Consider the following 20,530-nt stretch of genomic DNA (forward strand, 5'->3'; position numbering starts at 1 on the left):
CACCTCGCCTACACGCGCGACCCCGTTCCTGCGTCTCTCTCCGGTTTATAACTGGTCCGCTCGTTGCTGACGTCACTAAGGGCGGAACTGCACGTGTGGAAGGTCAGCCAGCCGCTGGGGTAGTGGCAGTCGAAAAACCTGGAGTGGAATAGGAGCGGAGCCGAACCTGGACACGTTGTAGTGGCAGTCGAAAAACCTGGAGTGGAATAGGAGCGGAGCCGAACCTGGACACGTTGTAGTGGCAGTCGGAAAACCTGGAGTGGAATCAGGGGCGGAGCGCGACCTGGGCACAATATACACACACGCTACAAAGCACAGAAGCATAAACATACACAGCGCGATCAACATGTTGCGGGTTGTAACAACACTCACAATTCGACGTTTTTAACTCCGGATCCGAGCTGGCCGAATGGGATCCTGTTCTTTATATCAAAATATCTCAATTTCTTAAATTTTCTTGTACAGTATATCTCTATTTGTACAGTATATTTCTATTTTTATGTACAGTATATTTCTATTTTTAGTTCTATTTTTCCTAGTTCAATTAAATTTGTCTATTTAATTTTTCTATCGTATTTCTTTTATTTATATTTATTTCTTATTATAAGCTTTAATTCTCTTTTTAGGGTCACTGGCGGTCGTATAAGCATTTCACTACATTTCGTACTGTGTATGACTGTGTATGTGACAAATAAATATGAATTTGATTTGAATTTGATTTGAAGTGTAGTCACCCAACATAAGTCTCATGTTTAATCTTTGTAGAAGGGCACCCCCTGCTGTTCTTTTAGGGGAATGCTTAAGGTGGTTCCCCTGGTGTATGGCGCTTCTGTGTCTCTAGAACTCGCCTTCTCCACTTCTTCTTCACAAAGTTGGCAATAAAACTACTTTACAACTAGGCTAGTTCATTATAACCATTTGTCTTTAAGGGAAACTCCGTTTCTTTAAATTTATGTATGTTACTGTCTTACATTTGATGTTACAAAAATCCCACTAAGCAAATACAAATATGGATACAGAGACATTAGACCTAAGCATTATTAAAATATTTAGATACAATGTACTGTAAAGTCTTCTTCTACAACAGCAAATCAGTTAACTACTATCACTTAATATCATGGGAGTCTGTTGTATCTGTTAATTACACATAAAGTTTTATGTTGTAGTTATAGAATAAAAAATATACAGTCTCGGTCAAAAGCTTGGACACACTACATTTATCCACAGACACCACGGCATAAACAAAAAAGTAATGTTAACTTTAAGCTAGCTAACTCTTGTTAAAGAGCATTTACCTTTACTGAAAATGCATGAGAATCTCTTTAAACATACATAATCTAATTTTTCTTGTATAGAAATTAACCATACTGTAAGTTTGTGAGTCTGTGTGTGTGTGTGTCCTGTGATGAATTGGCACCCTGTCCAGGGTGTACCCCACCTTGTGCCTTAAGTCCCCTGGGATAGGGTCCAGGCCCCCTGTGACCTTGTATACAGGATAAAGTGGTATAGATGACGAGTGAGTGAGTGAGAAATTGACCATAATTGTGCATGTATTATGAAATTTTACTACACTTATGGTCATATAACACAAAATGTTACTTTCAATCCTGGCTTGTCTTGTGATGATCTACTTTGAGACCACAGATTTACTACAGTGGCCGTGAAGTGCAAAACAAATTAACAAAACTGAAAACAAAATAAATAAAAAAACGAAATAATAAAACCAAAAACAAAATAACAAATTCAAAACCAAATTAACAAAACGGAAAACAAAATAACTAATTCAAAAACAAAATATCAAAACCCAAAACAATTTTTTTTTTCGGATTTGTTCATTTAGTTTTTTATTTATTTTGTTTTCCGTTTTGTTAATTTGTATTGCACTTTGACGAGACATCTGTCACTCAAGATATACAGGAAGTAGGAACTTGTTTCTCTATCTTTTTTTCTTGTGTGTTCTGCTTCACTTTAAACTATGAGGCCGTAAAGTCCAAACGAATTAACAAAACTGACTTCAGGCCCACCGTATGAACGCCATATTTGAAACCACAATAATGTTTGCACATTCATACACACATAAATTTACCGCTACTACAGTACTTTCTGTATATTTTAAGTGACAGATGTCTCGTCCAATCAGCGGTAAGAATTTCATTCGCAAACTATACCTACCTTTTCCGGTTTGTATCGGACTGGCCGAGAAGTGCAATACAAATTAACAAAACGTAAAACAAATTAACAAATTTAAAACCAAATTAACAAATCCAAAAACAAAATAACAAACCCAAAATAGATATTTTGTTTTTTAAATAGTTATTTTGTTTTCCATTTTGTTAATTTGGTTTTGAATTTGTTATTTTGTTTTGGGTTTTGTTATTTTGCTTTCAGTTTTGTTTTTTTGTTTTACATTTTTTTTTATTTGTTTTGCACTTCAGGGCCACCGTACTTTTCTCATTTAACCTATAAATCAACATCTAATCAACAGAGGGTGTGTTTTGATATTCCCTGTCACAGGTCAAAGTTGAATTAAAAGTTACATATAAATTAGGGACACAAAATAAGTTTCTAACTTTAATTTATACACTTTTCACAAATCACCCCAGTGCCTCGTCTCCCTAGTTTCTTTTTGTCTGTCTTTCTGCATTCCACTCTGAATCCGCACACCTAAATCTACTCACGCAAACAAGTTCCCAGCATCAAATGTGACTGTCAAGAATAACCTCTAGAGGGCGCATTGTGTTCAGGGGCTTTCTGGTGTGTGTGTGTGTGTGTGTGTGTGTGTGTATTTGTTTTATTAGAGATCATTTGTATTTGTTTAATAAAACATTTTGAACAAAAAATTTAACATTTTGTTTTAAAAATTTAAATGAAGATGGAGGCCTTTCTTGACATGCTCAAACTTCTTAAAGTAACTGATGAACAAAATGTTATATTAGGCAAGGATATTTTGAAAAAAAGAATTTAAAGAAGCTAAAGTGGTACTAAAGAAATAAAGGAAATATTAATACCAATAATCGAAGGATACATACAATTATGTGCTAAGAACAGGCAGAATCCCCTTTTCTTGGACAGAGGCAGTAATCTCAGTGTTGCCTAAGGAAGGAAAAAATAGGCTCCCATTCTACAGAGCTGAATTTGCTCCCTAATCTAGACCAATGTAAATTTAAGACCCCTGGAGAGTTTTTTTGAGGATGGTAATGGCACCTTATGGTCTCTTTCGGGCTTGGTATGAATCCTTTCCTGTTCGTAGACTTGGAAAGTAATAAATTACATTTACTCGCATTACTATAATTGAGTAGACTTTTTGTGTACTTCTACTTTTTAAAGTAGTTTTTAAAATCTGTAATTTTACTTTTACTTAAATATGTTTTTTTTTTAAGTATTGTACTTTACTAAATTTTAAATCATATTGGCTATTGAGTAAAAAATAAATGAATGAAAATGAAAAATAATACAAATAATACAACGGGGAAGAAAAAAAATGCACCCCGGAAACCACTGCACTGATTGATTAATAGGCGTGGAGAACAAACGCACTAAATTCACAAGAACGATGGAGACGGACAAAACAGATGTCAGTCATGCAGACACAGCTGAAAGTGAAATGCCAACAAATTCTTATGAAGCAAACCCCTGGTCATATTTAAGCGACCACTTTGATTTCAAACACAACAAAGGGAACAGATTTATTATGCAAGGGTGTTCCATCCCCCATCCCACCCCCGCTGTTAAAAAAAAAAGTAACTTTTACTCTGAGTAAATTTTTAATGAGCTACTTTTTACTTTTACTTGAGTAGATTTTTATAAGGGTAACTTTACTTTAGTAAAAGTTCACTAAAGTAACAGTACTTTTACTTAAGTACAAAATTTTATTACTCTTTCCACCTCTGCCTGTTCGTCAGCATCGTTAGTATCTGGAGGGAAGTTTGAGTATGTTAAAAAAAATTGTCAAGCATCTTCCAACATTAACACCTCGGAAACGGCCTTGGTATCGATTCAAATCATTTTCAATTTTTAAGGAAATTTATGAAATTCTTATCGGTTTTTATCGCCTCCTTACCATTTTTGCAGCATTAAGCAGCCAAAAATCCTCATATTAAATGTAAATGGAAGTAATCAAATTAAAGTAATATTTTAAAGGAAAATAGTGCTGATTAAACATGATCGAAAGATATTACATGTTAAAGTCTAATACACAATATAAATGTTTTAATATAAAATACCAGTGGTTTGATAATTTTTTTATATAGGGGGGCTTGAAAGCATCACCATTATTATCTCACAGGCTTATTATTATTTTTATTTTCCCGCGTTTTTTTTCTTCCGTACAAAAGTTTGGCGCATAACTAGTCCCAATTTACCACCCCAAAGACTCCCACAGACTTAACATTAAGACCAAATTTGACGGATTGTAGCGCAGAGCAAGAGCATTTTGTAGAAATCACAGATTTACCACAATTGAAGAGGCTTACAAGCTGTGTCAGGACATACCCCACAAGAGAGCATAAGTTTTACTGGTGGGATGCAAGCAAATTTGCCCCATTGACATATAATGGGGACTTTGGCACATAACTATTCCCATACCGTTTGTTGGCCACCCAAGAAGGAGGTGGGTCATTCGGGAATGAAGGTGCTTGACATGACGTTTCTGAGGGGTGGGCGGTAACTGTGGATCCCATTGTCCTAGAGACATGGGGCAGGGCTCATTTATAACTCAGGCAATCAGTCTTTCACGTTTATCATGATGCTCATAAGCCATGCTCCCCTAACAATATCATTAGCATGCTGTTAGCATGATGCTAACATAATTAGCATGTTGATAGCATGATGCTAACAATATTAGCATATTGCTAATATGATGTTAAGATGATAAGCATGTTGTTAGCATGAATCTTATATGTTAAGCATGTTCCTAGCATGATGCTAATATGATAAGTATGCTGCTGGCATGATGCTATGGTGTGCTTTATATTCACAATAACATTCAAAAACACACTTGATTAAGAGAGAATCCTACAAAACACACTCAATATTATACTGTATGTAATATATGACTGTATTCACTTGTATTGCCGAAGCATGAAAACTTTTCCCTTGCATTTTGATGCGAGGGAATAACGAAGCGTTAACATAATAACGTTTAAATAGCAAGCCCACACCAAGCCCTGAATAACTGATAATGAAACCATTGCATCACTACCAACATAAAGTTTAATTAAAACAATGCTAATGATTATTAACAATCATCAATATGATAATTGATTATTTTGAATCAAGACTACAAAATATTTACTCAAATTTTGGCAAAACGAATTAAGGTAATTCTCCCCCAATATATAGCTTAGATCAAACAGGTTTTATTCAGCAGACACAAGATAGAACGCTACATTTGATAGATGAATAATTATTTTAATTGTGTAAAGCTGCTTTGCCACAATGACAATTGTTACAAGCACAATACAAATAAAATTGAATTGAATAGACTATATATTTTCCTCAGAATTCTACACAGAACACCCCATAATGACAACATGAAAAAAGGTTACTTGAGATTTTTGCTAATTTATATATATATATATAAAAAATTATAAAGTACATGTATATAAGCATTCAGAGCCTTTGCCATAAAGCTCAAAATTGAACTCAGGCGCATCCCCTGATCATCCTGTTTCCCTTGATCATCCTGTTCCCCCTGATCATCCTTGAGATGTTTCTGCAGCTTAATTTGGAGTCCACCTGTGGTAAATTCAGTTGAATTGGACATGATTTGGAAAGGCACACACCTGTCTATATAAGGTCCCACAGTTGACAGTTCATGTCAGAGCACAAAGCAAGCATGAAGTCTAAGGAATTGTCTGTAGACCTCCGAGACAGGATTGTCTAGACCAGTGGTTCTCAAACATTTTCTGTCATTCCCCACTTAAGGGGGTGGGCGAATTTTCAAGCCCCACTTGTCAACAAAATGATAACCAAAACGGCCAATTTTACTATTTATTGAAAAATCTATCCGTGGCAAGGGGGGCATTTTAGCGCATAACACGTGTTTGTGACCGCGGTAAAGTTAGTTTGATATTCGCATCTCCGAATTCAATAGCTGCGCAAATAAACCCGCGAATAAGATACCCAGATATATTTCCTCTCTACATTGTCTTTAAGCTACATCCGCCTTAAATTATATATTATGTTTAAAAGCATAAACACCATTATTCTCTACGGCGCAACGAGTGATTTAGGGATCATCGCTAAATGCCGCACAGCAACAAAAAGCGTAGAACGATTTTGATCTTCTGTTCAGCGCCTGAAGGATCAAAAAGCAACTTTGTTACCACACTGGAAACTAGAAATACCAGACTAGTACTGACCGATAAAATATTAATGTTTAACAAAAATACAGAAACATCAGAATACACATGGGAATAAATGAAACTACATATATAATACCGAATGTTTCCTTATATATTGTTCCTCTGGAATTAACATGCCGACGTTAAACCGTTATTGTTGCACTATGGTTCCACTTTTTCTCTGATGTTATTTTAATTTACTTGTATTAATGATCCATTTCTTTGTGTGTCATTATTTAGTTTCGAGTGTCCGATAAAGAAAATAAAGATTAAATAAATCAATAAAGAAAAGCATGAATTAGAATAGGTACTTTCCTATTATTTTCCACTAATTCCCTCCCGTTCATTGCGCCCCACCTGTCATATCTGTATTCCCCACTAGTGGGCGCCACACACTTTGAGAACCACTGGGCTAAAGGAACAAAAAAAAATACCTGACTCTGAAAAAGTCTTTTAAAGGAATGCAGCACTTCTAAATTGCTAAGATATTAGGGTGTGATCACAAAATCTTCAAACATTTTGTTGCAAATAGACAACATTTTCACAAGAAACACACACACACACACACACACACACACTCCAGTCAGTGTGTGTAATAAGTTGAGTTTGTCCCAGGCTCTACAGAGGACTGTTTAAGATGAGGAGAAATAAAAGCACTGACAGATTAACAGACAGAACTCACACTACACACGTATGAAGGAATGTTTACTGTCTGATACTGAGCTGTTAGTTCAGAAACTATTATTATTATTATTATTATTATTATTATTATTTCTCTTATATATTTTTACAACAAGACTTTAATGAGACTTGTGTCACGTGATCCAGCTTTTGTCTTTGCAGATGAAGCCAGTAGTTAAGGGACAGTTGTGTCCTTCTGAGACCCAGGGACATTTCCCCCATGTCACCCTGCAGGACTGATGTTGGACGTGTCCTAATCCCACCTGAACACAATCTTAAAGCCTGATATTTAATCTGGTCTAATTGTTTTTATGAGAGACCACGCCCCCTAATCTCCTTCTGATCTGATTAGTCCAGTGTTAATGCTAATGTTCAGTTATCATTAGGGAGACATTTACAAGTTAAACACTGATTTTCACAATTTATATAATTATTATTACAAATAGAATTAAATATCTATTTCTGATAATTTTAAAATTACTTAAAATTTAAATAAAATAGATTAAACTTTGTTGTCATTGTGAAAAGTACATGAGAAGTGCATAAGTGTCCTATTTACAATAAATAATAATGAGGTAAATGAGGGTGTGGGTTCATATGTACAGGGGTGAGAGTGATTAATGTACAAGTGCAGTAAGTAATAAGGATATGGTGCATACAGTATAACATGTCAAGAAGATAACATGCTCAAATAAACATGATACAGACATCCATATATGTACATGTGTATGATACAATATATACAGAATAAATATGAGTGGAATATACAGTGCAATAATAAACATAAGTTACTGATTGTATAAAGATTCAAAGTGGATGAAGCGGTGTAATACAGACAGACAGTGAGAGTGCAGTGGTGTACTAGTTAACACCAGATGAGGCCCTCAGAGATAAATCTGGGTACACACTTAACAACAGCTCTGTTAATGTGAATGTGAGTGTGTGTGAGATTTCCACCTCGTCTGAAATCCACAATGACCTCCTTCATCTTCTTGGTGTTGAGTTCCAGGTTATTGTCCTCACACCATGTCACTAGGTGCTGGATCTCCTCCCTGTAAGCGTCTCATCGTCACCTCTGATCAGGTCCACCACTGTGGTGTCATCTGTGAACTTGATAATGCTGTTTGAGGCAGAGGCAGGTACACAGCCATGGGAGAAAAGGGAGTACAAGAGAGGGGACAATACACACCCCTGAGGAACTCCAGTGATGAGGGTGAGACTGGAGAGGTGAGGTTGTTTGATCAAACAAACAATCAAATGTCCTTGAGATCGTCTCGTATAATGTGATCAGTAATGATAATAAAGATCTGCTGTAACTGTGCAGTGTAACACCAGCTTAACTCAGAGTAAAGTGCAGATGTTTGGATCATTTGATACACCACGCTGTGAGAAGAACAAACTGGTTCCTCCAGAACAAAATCCTCTTCAAGTTCAGTTCTGGAAGAAAGTCCAGTCTCACTAATGCTGAGTTCTGACAGGAAAGTGTGTAAAAGCTGCAGTGTGTAGTTTACTGTGTGTGATTGAAACACACAGTCCTGTACACAGCTGTAGGTCACACTCATGTTTCTCCACAGAAGAGCTGGACGAGTAAACATGAGACGAGGGACAGGACCAGGACCAGTGGGTGAGGACTCTTCATTACTGCAGAGAGACAGAAATGAAAGAAATGTGTTTTATTTTAGTTTAGCTAGAACACACACAATCACACAAGTTTCCAGTAAAGTTCCAGGGACTTGTAGAAAATTTAAATAATATTAAGAAGTAAAATAAGTGATGAAAAATTAATAAATAACTAAGAAAAAGGTCACGACTACCATCAAACTACTCATCAATCAGGTGTCTAGTTACTAGATACTGTTAAAATGGAGAGATTTTGGAACAAAAGAAAAAAAGAAAGAAAAAAAACACAAAAGGAAAGAAAGGCTGCAATTCCTGATCAGGTGCAATATTTTACTTAAAGCCCTTGAGAGGTAACAACAATAGCATTGTGTCCGAATACTTATGGACTTAACAGTAACTGTGCAAAATTAAAAGCAAATACACTAGTATAGTCTCAACAGTGTTCTTGCTGTTCTGGACAAACATTTATTTTATTATTTTAGATTGTGTATATAAATGTGTTCATTGTTCATTACTGCAGAGAGACAGAAATGAGTTTTATTTATAACCTGGTCTTTATCTGAAGCACAATGATTGTAGAACACACATTGTTAAAACAAGAGAAAAACCCAACATGTTGCAGATGGCTGTAATTTCTAAAGTGGGATTTTATAAACCAGTCCTACTTCCACCTCTAACGTTCTGGAACAGACTATTAATTATTGATTAGTGATGAAAATAAGGGGAAGGTAGATACTGACTCACCTGTGGGAGCTGCTGAAATACCAACGTCTGTTTCTTTAAGAGGGGGAACTAAAGGGAAAGAAAACACACATTACTGCATCATAACACAGTAAGATTTACACTTTTATAATCATTAGTTATTTCCAGCTTTGTTCTCTGGTGTGTGTAACGCTCAGTGTGTGTTCTACTGACACTAACTCACTCACCATAGACTGAGAGATTAACACTGTTGATCAGGACTGTTCCTCTCCTAACACGGACAGATCTCTTGGTGTGTCTCACTGTCTGGTAGCTGGTGTAGACTCCTGTATCAGTAAATGTCAGATTGTGTAACACCAGTGAACAGTTCCCCTTACGCAGCTCCTCCACAGGAACGTCCACACGACCCTCATATCCCCCAGCTGGATACGACTCCACACCCTCTCGCTCAAACACAATCTCAGATTCAGTGTTCCATCTAATATACGGTATGTCAGTGTCTACACTCGTCAGTTCACAGGGCAGGACAGCTGTAGAACCCACTGGGCCAGATACACTGATCTGAAGTAGAGCAGAGACGATGTCTGAAATATGAAAATTTTAATCTAGATAAATCATGTATTTTAAGGACTTTATGTTTCATATATTATTTAGTTACTGACCCACACAGATGCTGATCCACACGATGCAGATAACAGAAAAGAAGGTCATGACTCTAACTATGCCCTCCTGGTCTGCAGATGTTCTATGAAATAAATAATTAAATAAACAAATAAATAAATAACATTTTATAAACTGCTTCTTGATATTACTTTACCATTTTTTCTGAGATTTGAAGTATTATCTATTCACATGGTATAATATAATATATAACATCATATTAAACAACACGGAGGTTTGCATTCAAGCCAAGCTCGCTAAAGTCATGTGAGTGTGAATTAGCAGCAGTTTTAGCTTCACACACAGAATGTGAGAATAATCAGGTTTGAGAGGAGGCTGTTTACATTTACAGCATTCGGTCCTCATCCTGAGCGACTGACATTTTCATTACACATCTGGGCAGGTGAGGGTTCAGGGTCTGGCTCAAGCCAACTTGGTGGTGGTGGGGTTTGAACCTTGAACCTTCATGCAGTTCTGTGTGTTTTACACCAAAGCATGTCACCCTGATCCCATTCATGGAGTTTTTCGTCCCTGATGACACGGCCAGAATCCAGGACTCCAGGAATTTACTGATGGAGAACTGGGGCCTTATTAATGCTGGCTAGCATTCCACTATACAGGAGACCCTGTTACAGACTCTGGAAATTACTTAAGTATGTTTTGTTTGAAGTATTGTACTTTTCTACATTTTAAATCATATTCGCTAATTTTCGAGTAAAAAAATACATGAAAATGAAAAAAAAAAATAAAAAAATACAATGCAATAGGGAAGGAAAAAAATTGCACTCCGAAACCCACTGCACTGATTGATTGATGGACGACGAGAACAAACGCGCTAAACTCACAAGAATGAAATGCCATCAAATTCGTATGAAGCAAATCCCTGGCCATTGTTAAGACCCGCTGTTGTTGGTCGCTGTATGTGTTTGTATTTGTCTGTGTTGCTGTGCTTTGTTGTACTCGTGTGTAGATGATACCTGGATTCTGATGCCTCGTACCGTACAGTACATGTGCAGTGACAATAAAGTTCAATCTAATCTAATCTAATCTAATCTAATGCCATAATTCAGAGTGTTTCTGTAGATGATTGACAGTTTGCTTGACGTTGATGTTCCTTTACAGCATTTCTGTAGTTAAACACAATATTGTGGAAGCAGCTAGAATGTGTTTACTGTTTCTATTTATGATTAATGTTGAATATACTGTATGTAACTGCTGAATGAATATCTAAACTCTATGAGTGTTGTGTAATTAGTGCACTAAGTGAAGTTCTGAGTTGTGTAAGAGCTGTGATATAGAGTTTATAGAGTTATATAAAGTTCACACTCACCCTCTCTTCATGTCTCAGACACTGTGTTTACACTTTAAATCACATCATCACATTAAAGTTACACAAATCCTTCAACAAAACATCAAGCAGATCCGAGTTTCCTCTCCTTCACAACTTCACACACACTTACAGCAGCAGCTCTCCGGGTGGAGGAGTGTGTGTGTGTGTGTGTCTCTCTACAGAGGTTTTATATCAACCTTGGGGAAACGTGCGGAATGTTACCTGACGGAATGTAGAAGTTACACGTGGAATGTGAATTATTGTGACTGATTGCGGCTCTGTGAAAAGTAACCTCAGGTTGTGTGTGTGTGTGTGTGTGTGTGTGAGAGAGAGAGAGAGAGAGAATTGCTAATAAAAGATTGGATAATAACAACAATAATAATAATTAAGAATAATTTTTATCAAGGTTATTCGCTTCCATGCAGGTTACTGTGGGTTAATGTTTAAAAACGAAACAGTGAGTGCATATATCCTTTGATGTGTCATATGCCTCAGGATATTGTTTAAAAAATTAGGGTGGGTCAAAAATGCCAGGGCCGTTTTTTAGTCCCAGTATAAAAACCGGTCGGGCGAGTTTCCTGAAGGTAAAATTTAGGCTCGTGTGACCTTTTATAATATGAGTAAAGTGCAGGAACGGAGGATCGCAATCGTCCCGTACTGGAACTTGACTTAACGTGACTTACTCCGACTCTGTAAAAAGTAAACACGGGTTGCCAGATCCTATATTTTGCGCTCTACGAGCTGTAAACCGAACACTTTGAAACCAGGTTTATTTTCAGAGATAAGTCTGTTGAGAAACACTAATATTTCTGTCCTGACTTTTTATCATGTGTTTGTTTTCTTGTCTTATTGAACTGTACAAATACATTATCTTCCCCTAAACATGACATTTATCACATGTTTTCTTGTTAAACACTACATATGTATTATAAATGTGTTTCTAAAGTATAACACACTCAGGTTGAAGTTCTTCTGACTCTGATTTCACTCCATAGGTAATGACAGTGTGATGACCAAAGTCACACAATCACTCAGATTAAGATGAAAATCACATTTTACACCCACTGTAGTACTGGATCAGTTCTTTATTAATATAGGTTTAGAGATGTGGCGGGTTTACTAACCCTGGCAACCCTAGTTTTGCGGTTATGCAAATACCTGCACAACCCAACCAATTTACATTTCCTCTGTTAAAAGTGTAAAAGTTAAAAGTGTATTTTTTAGAAGCAGAAATACTTTGTAAATTAATTCCTGTTTTTCTAATTTGGGACTAGACTATGTCATCTTGTCACCTTGAAAATTTACACTGAACTGTAAAAAGAAGTGCATGGTAATTAGAACATGGTAATTGGAACATGGTAATTGGAACATGGTAATTGGAACATGGTAATTAGAACATGGTAGTTGGAACATGGTAATTGGTGTGAATGGGTCTTTATTTTTGGACACAGGAATCAGGTTTAGGTTAAATATGTGATGAAACCAGTGAAAGGCCAAGAGTGGTTGTAGAGATGATGGGGTGTAGTTGCTGGGGGACGGGGCTGGGGAATGGACTATTGTGAAGATGAAGATGTTACTTGTCGCAGCCCTTGGCTTCTGAATACAAGGCAGAGAGTCTCTAACGGGTGCAATTGATTTTATTCTGCAACCAGCGTAAGCACCGTGAAAACTAAAATAAACACATAAATAGCTGGTTAAATAAGCCTTTGGCTAAATACAAATTTACAAATAAAACTCTCACATCTTTACAGTACATCATCATGCATTTATACATATGCTACATATGAACCTTAAAACTACAGTATTTAAACAATATAAACACACAAACTTTTTGTAAGAGAGACACAACAAAACAAAATTCTAGAAACATCATTAAGAATTTTCCCTGTCTTAAACATGGAAACAAAAACACACACCTCGCTCCGCTCACCAAGGGTGCAAACTTTTAACTTGCTGCTTCCTGAGGTAGAAGTTAGCTTTAAAGACTCTGGGCTAAACAGCACACAAATGCGAACATGAGGCAGAGCAACCCAAACAATTCAAAAATGCACAGGACTAGAATTACACAAACTAAGTTTACTTACATTTGTGCTGAGCTTCTTGGACAAAGGAAATCTTAACCGTTAAACTGTTGAGAGTTTATACAGGTTCCTGGGTTTATAATCACAACCCCATCACATGAATAAGCTGACTGAAGAATTACTTATAGTGACCTCTAGAGGCCACTTACATTACTTATACAGTAGATACTTAAGTTGTTCATAATCTCACGCTGCTCCTAAAATGTAATTTACCACTTTGTCCTGTTTGCATTCTCTCATCCTTATGTCACATCTGATTTTCAGCCTGCAGTCTGTCATGGTGGTAAAAAAAAAATCCCCTTTTACTTTCCCTCATTCTCTCCTCCAGGAAGAACATGCAAACTACCTGCAAACAGAAACACAGAGAATTTAGTCTGGCCACGAATCAAGGACCAGAAGATTTTTTTTTCTTCTCTCTATATTTATAAACTGGAAGATAAAATTACCAATAACTCCATTAACTTCACATTATGGAAGATTTTTTGTGAATATAAATCATGACTAAATAAAACTTATTGTTGGTTTATGAAGCCTGTATTCCATCAGATGGCTTAAAGGTATATATTATGGTAAAGGTGTATATTTCACGGCTTTTGGTCCCAGCTGGGAAAGTGTCCAGCAGAGGAGTGTCCAGGACGTACCCACCTGCCGCCGCGCCAGTTGGCCGAGCATGAAAAGTGCCAGTCAAGAAAGCTCTCAAGAGCCACTGCACATGTGGGCCCACCCTGCCACCCTGCCACCCTGTCTGCCGTCATCGTTTACCAGCCTGTGCTGTGTTTAAACAGTGAAATGTGATAAACGTGATACTCCTGATGTGTAATACACAGCAGGCTGACACGTCCTAATGTCCTGACACGAAATAAAAGCGTCTCATTCACATTCTAATCCATCAGGAAGTTCCTTGTCAACCCGCCCCCTTACAATTCTGATTAGACATTAGAGAGGACTGACTGGAGCATTAGCCTGTGTGTAGATTGTGTGTCGCCTGGACATAAAAGCGAAACCAAACGCAAAAACAGGTTGCTGTGAGGCCGGCGCTTTACCCAGCATTAATCATAAGACTAGTTACTAAACAGGTTCGTGTTTTAAACATTTTCATGCAACAGAAAGAAAGACCATGTTGTTTCTATTCAACCCTGATCATCTTCTTCTTTCTGTTCTACGTTATTCTCTTTTATTACTGCCTATCCACTAGAGGTTTTAATGTAGACATTTATGGTTTAAGCGCCAGGGAAGGAACACACTTCAGGACAAGAAAAACTTGTATAAATATTTTAGTGCTAAATGGATTGCAATTAAATGCTAACCGAGTATCTATGAGTAAATGTGCAATATAAGTGTTAACTTACAATAAAACATCACTTCATTTTAAATCCATTGTGAGATCAAACTCTTCTCAGTGATGCTGAAGTGACGGACACTGTGGGTCAGGTGAAGGTCAGACTCACTAATAATGTGGCTCAGTGTTTCTCTTCCCCAGTCTTAACTTTCACTCCATTACTGTTGTTAAACTCACACTTTATTAACCCACACTTTACACAATAATATAATAATAATAGCCTGTTACATATTAATACTATAACTCTTATATGTTAATCATATAATATATAATGATATAATATTTCATTGCCAAGTTACAATAATAATCTGTTGCCAAGTTCATTTACAAGTAAATGAACAATGTATAAATGTCTACGTCTACATATTAATGTCTTATCATTTCAGCTGTGATGATCAGTGTGTGTTCTCCTGAGACTTAAAAGAGACGTAGATACAGTATTACTACGGCTGATCTGGACTTTTTCCTCTTCTTGTGTCTCACTGTAAATCTTTAAATTAATCACATGTGTGACCTTTTAGAAGTAACAGTATGAGATCCTTTTATTTTCATTCATCCACTTTAATAAAGTCCACTGCAGTAAAGTCCAGCTCTGAGATCAGATAGTCAGTATTTATTCGGATTTTCAGCCTGGAGTCTGTCATGGTGGGAATAATCCACTTTTACTTCCCCTCATTCTCTCCACCAGGGAGAACATACAAACTACATGCAAACAGAGGCACAGAGAATCGAGTCTGGCCGGGAATCAAGCACCGCGCCGCCCTCAGCTCAGTGTGTGATGTTACACTGTCCTGCAGTTCCCCCTGACTTCCCTTGTCGGGGTGGCAGTTAAAGTTGGGAATGATTTTATTGAATTTGTTGAAGAACTCAGTGCAATGTTAAATGTTTTTGGCCGACTCTGTATATATATGTATATGTATAAATGTGTACATGTCCACCACCATGTTTGGAGTGTGAATATCAAACATCCAATGTCAAACCAACTTCACCACGGTGCTAGACGGTCTGTAAAGGGAACTGTTCCTTGGTGTTACACAATCTGACCCTTAATGACGCAGGTATCTACACTTAACTCTCAATTGCTCAGATAAATAATGATGATATATAAAATCACTATAGATAAGGGCATCTGCCAAATGCCTAAATGTAAGTGTGATTATACAGAGATAACAGTGATCAGCTGATCATCCTTAGATATAAAAGATTCTGTACCGAGTGCAGACGCTTTCGAGTGGTCAACAGAAATGCATCTTTTAACATTACATTATTAAAAACCACACACATTAAAAACCTTCCATCTGTCTTTTTCTCCAAACTCTGTTACTAAATTAATCTCAAACACTCTCATTACACACACAAGTAACAAAACACTAATTAGTGCTAATTAGTCATTAAGCACGTCTGTTAGAAGCCCCACGTGCTCACAACCACTCGAACCGGGCGCTCACTGTTGAGTTGAGTTTTGAGACTTTGGAGGCGTTTGAGGCGGTAAAACATCACAGTTTCTTTATAATCCTACAGGTGGCGCTCTAAACTATTTTCATCTCGTGTGTTAGGAGAGAATTATTTGCGTTTAGAAATAATAATTCTGGCAGAAGACAGAGATACACGCTGCTGAGTAACAATGGTAATAATGAATCAACACCAAGCTATTGTTTTATTATCTTATCGAGAGGTGACTGGTGACTCCCATCACTACTATATACAGTGGAACCTTGGATTGCGAGTAACTTGTTCTGCAAGCATTTTGCAAGATGAGCAAAAAGTTTTAATAAATTTTAACTTGATAATAGAGCGAGGTCTTGATAGTACACATGCGCATGTCTGTCGTGTGTCACATGATCACAACTGAGCCAATGGTTCTTCTCGCTCTCACACGCTGTGGGATTGTGGGTAATCGTCTTCCATGCTCAGTCTCAGTATGTGAGCGTCACTTGTATAGTCAATATAGTGATCACATGTGTGTGTGTGTGTGTGCGCGCGCAGGTTTAACTTCAGGAAAATACTGAAAGACAAAGTTTCATTTCTGTCAGAGAGTTTTGTGTGGCGCTAAAACAAAATCTGGCTGGACAGAAATACAGACATCCAGACAGACAGATTTTTTTTCTGAGACTGGTTTCTCATCGTCCAATATATGAAACATAAGAATATCATTAAAAGAGTTAGTTCTGACTAATGTACATAAAAAAAACAATCTTTTATTTATAATAATATGGCCGAGCTCTACTGTGAGCACACATTATGTATAATCCTATATAAAGTGTATATGTACAGTATATTTGGTAAAGGAATCACCAGGGAAAAGACAATAACATACTGTATCACTATACCCAGGGGACTTTTTGATTTGGATGGTTTTTGATTTGTTGAGGTTAACCCTCGGAGGTCCGCACACGCATATATGCGGTTTAAGGCGTTTCCCCTTTTTATGCTTTTTTTGTTTCATTACAGCTAACGTGATCCCGCCTCCCTGTGCGCGCGCTGTTGATGAAAGGTTCATTTCTATATGAACAGCGCGCGCATGGGGAGGCGGGATCACATTAGCTGTAATGAGCCGATACAGGAGAATCTGTACCACTCCTGACTTTCACACAGATTACATAAAAACAGATTATTTGTTTTCGAGTAAATGTAAAAGTAGACAATTCAAGCTTTCTATAGATATGTATTTTGTGTCTCTCTGGGATGTATTTGTTGAGTTTCAGTTCATTTTAATGACGTGTTTCTCCCTGCAGTTCACACAGACCAAAGAGACAGACAGCGCACCCTGTTTATTTTCTTTATTTTATTAATGCTCAAAGTTTTATTTTTAACATGTGTGCATACAAATAAAGTAGACACTTTACAGATTTGATTAATATATAGATCTTGTCTATACGATCAAAACTGAAAGTGTAATTTAAGTTCTTATTGACGTCATCAGTGTTTTTTTTTTTGCACTGTTCTTACACTTTTATATTTTAACATGTAATTTATGTGTAATTTGTTATAACAGCTATATTTTCTGTTATAGTGACTGCAGTAAAAAAGTGCTGCTAAAAAGTCAATTCTAATTGTTTAGGCATAATAAACTGTTTAACTGAACTCACAAGTAAATCTTAAGTTTTTTTGTGTCAAATACATTCTCAAATAACCTAAACACTGAACATATATACCTTATTTTGTCCTCAGATTCTTTCTTGTAACTCTCCTCTCTCAGTCACATACCTGTCTGATGGCTCATTATGCAGCTCACTATGCAGGCCTTTGTCTACTCAGGTGTGAATCAGTAATGATAGTTCACGCCTTCTCGCATAAACCCTTTACACTCAAAAAGTGACTTAAAAAATGTTAATCACTATATTGTTTTCTGTGAGCAAGTAAAAAAAGATCATTTTCACATCATTTTGAAACAAAAACACTACTTCACCAGCTCAGTTCTCAAAAAGCCTTGTGAACAAATGTTCTGTATGAGTTTTATGGCTAAAATTTTTATGTGTGTGTTTGTCATTGTGGGTCTTCGCAGTGCACACACGCAGAAAAACACATTAGCTCAGTGTTGCCAGGTTGGTTGGATTCCCGCATCTTTGGCAGGTTTTATTTTTTATTTTCACAGGCTCAAAAGTAATGGGACACCTGAGTGATGCGCAGTGTAAAGGCCAGTTGTGGCTGTTCCTCAGTTATCTCATGACAGATTAAGGAGATAAAGAGTGTGGAGTTGATTGAGAGTGTTGAATGTGTATTTGGTAGATGTTGATGAGACTCTCAGTACACAGTGTAAAGAGGTGCTGATGCAGGTGAAGGAGCTCATCATTAAAATGCATGCTCCAGACTCTTGGAGTTTACTTCTATTAAAGATGTGTGTTGTATAGTCATTCAGCCCCAGAAAAAGATCAGTTCAAAGAAATCACTGAAAGACCAGAATTGTCCTGATGTTCATGTTCATGAGTGTGTGTAAACCTCCAACCACAACTGTAACTAAAACTCATTTCTGTCTCTCTGCAGTAATGAAGAGTCCTCACCCACTGGTCCTGGTCCTGTCCCTCGTCTCATGTTTACTCGTCCAGCTCTTCTGTGAAGAAACATGAGTGTGACCTACAGCTGTGTACAGGACTGTGTGTTTCAATCACACACAGTAAACTACACACTGCAGCTGTGTGATGCTGTCCAATCTGAACTGTCCACCTGATTTTACGAGTTTATGTCCCTGACACTGTGAGACAGTTGGACCTGATGAAGAATTCCGGAGAAGAAGTGAAGCATCTTCAAGAACTTTATACAAGTCGAGTCGTCACTGTATTATCATTACTGATCACATTATATGAGACGATCTCAAGGACATCTGATCAGAATTCTGTAAAAGAGTGTGAGAGTGTGTAAGTGTGTGTGTGTGTGTGAGTGTGTGAGAGAGTGTGTGTTTTACATGTTTAAGATGAGGAGAAGTAAAAGCACTGACAGATTAACAGACAGAACTCACACTACACATGCAGGAGGTGTGTGAGACAAATGTCCATAAGGAGGTGTGATCTAAAGCAGCGGTTCCCGTCCCTGATCCTGGACGACGCCCTGTCCTGCACATCTTAGTCTTTTCTTCATTAAAGTGGGTGTGATGGAGCAGAGAAAACACTAGAATGTGCAGGACAGGGGTTCCTTCATCACCAGGGTGGAGAATCACTGATCTACTAAAGTGATGGGGAGCCACCTAGTGGTGGGAAAGAGAACTAAAGTGAGTTAAAGAGAAATTAGAATGAACAGTTTAACCCCTGTTCTGTTCACACTGACTTTATGGACATTTTGTTTAAAAAAAAAAAGGCATTGAGTTCAAAATAATTTTTTTTCCCCTTTGGATATTTTTATATACTTTATATTTTATCTCATTATAGTAAAATGTTTGTATTTTTTTCTACGATTTTTTTTAACAACAAACTGGACCTGCAATTTTTATACACGTGACAATTGATGTAAATTCAGCTATTATAAAAAGTGTTTAATAATTATGAATTATGCAAATATATGCATATTTATTTGATTTAATGAATAATTTGCTAATGATATTATATTATTATGTGTCAGTTTTTCAATAAAGAGTTCAGATGTGTTAGAGTGAGAAAAGAATAATTCTAAAAAGTATACTAAGCAGTTCACATGTGTGAGTAACAGACACACACACACACACACACACACAGACAGTATGTATTATTTCCTCCTGGTGAGATGAGCGGGGGTTCCGTCTGCCTTTAGATCTCCCTGTACTGGTGTTTTCTGGTTAGAAGTAGGAAGTGACTTTCTCCTCTCTATCTGAGGCTTCACCAGGGCCTGACTCAGCTGCTCAGAGAAACTTCTCCAAATCACAACTCCTCATTGTTCCAGTTAATGATCTCAAGCACTTTACAACAACACACAGATAATAATGTTATAGTTCACTTCTTCTTTCATCACGCTCTTAAATATCAGTGATCAGTGCACCATGTATTGAGCAGATTTCTGTCTGTAAGATCTCACCTTCAGTGTTGTGAGGTCACTTACTTCATCTACACAATAAGAGATCTTTAAATCATTCTGGGTTTAGTGTTTTATTACACTTCACAAAGTTTTATGTTCCTGACACTTCTTGGGCAGCCGTGATGATTTACATGGATTATTGTATTTATTTTATTTTATTTTATAAAAATACCTCTAAAACAAAAAGAAAGAATAAAAAATCTAGTATACACTCATTACACAAACATTCTTATGGATACTTTGTGCAGCTGCTCGCTTTATCTTTTATATTCAGCTTATAGCGTTAATATAA

General features: G+C 36.9%; 2 protein-coding genes across 2 annotated transcripts in view; one reads left to right on the plus strand and one right to left on the minus strand.

Moving 5' to 3' along the window:
• LOC128518030 (CD276 antigen homolog) overlaps nucleotides 1-18,847 on the plus strand; it is a 56,597-nt gene extending 37,750 nt beyond the window's left edge. Inside the window, exon 5 of the mRNA XM_053491156.1 lies at nucleotides 18,742-18,847. Coding sequence (XP_053347131.1) covers nucleotides 18,742-18,824 — 83 coding nt within the window. The 3' untranslated portion in view covers nucleotides 18,825-18,847. The remainder of the gene's footprint in view (nucleotides 1-18,741) is intronic.
• Nucleotides 1-20,530, minus strand: part of LOC128518033 (butyrophilin subfamily 2 member A2-like) — a 127,601-nt gene that overhangs the window by 24,478 nt on the left and 82,593 nt on the right. The window contains exon 3 of the mRNA XM_053491161.1: nucleotides 9,390-9,931. Within this exon, the coding sequence (XP_053347136.1) occupies nucleotides 9,567-9,931 (365 nt within the window). The 3' untranslated portion in view covers nucleotides 9,390-9,566. The remainder of the gene's footprint in view (nucleotides 1-9,389; nucleotides 9,932-20,530) is intronic.

The sequence above is a fragment of the Clarias gariepinus genome, chromosome 2, assembly GCF_024256425.1.
Source record: "Clarias gariepinus isolate MV-2021 ecotype Netherlands chromosome 2, CGAR_prim_01v2, whole genome shotgun sequence".
Lineage (NCBI taxonomy): Eukaryota > Metazoa > Chordata > Actinopteri > Siluriformes > Clariidae > Clarias > Clarias gariepinus.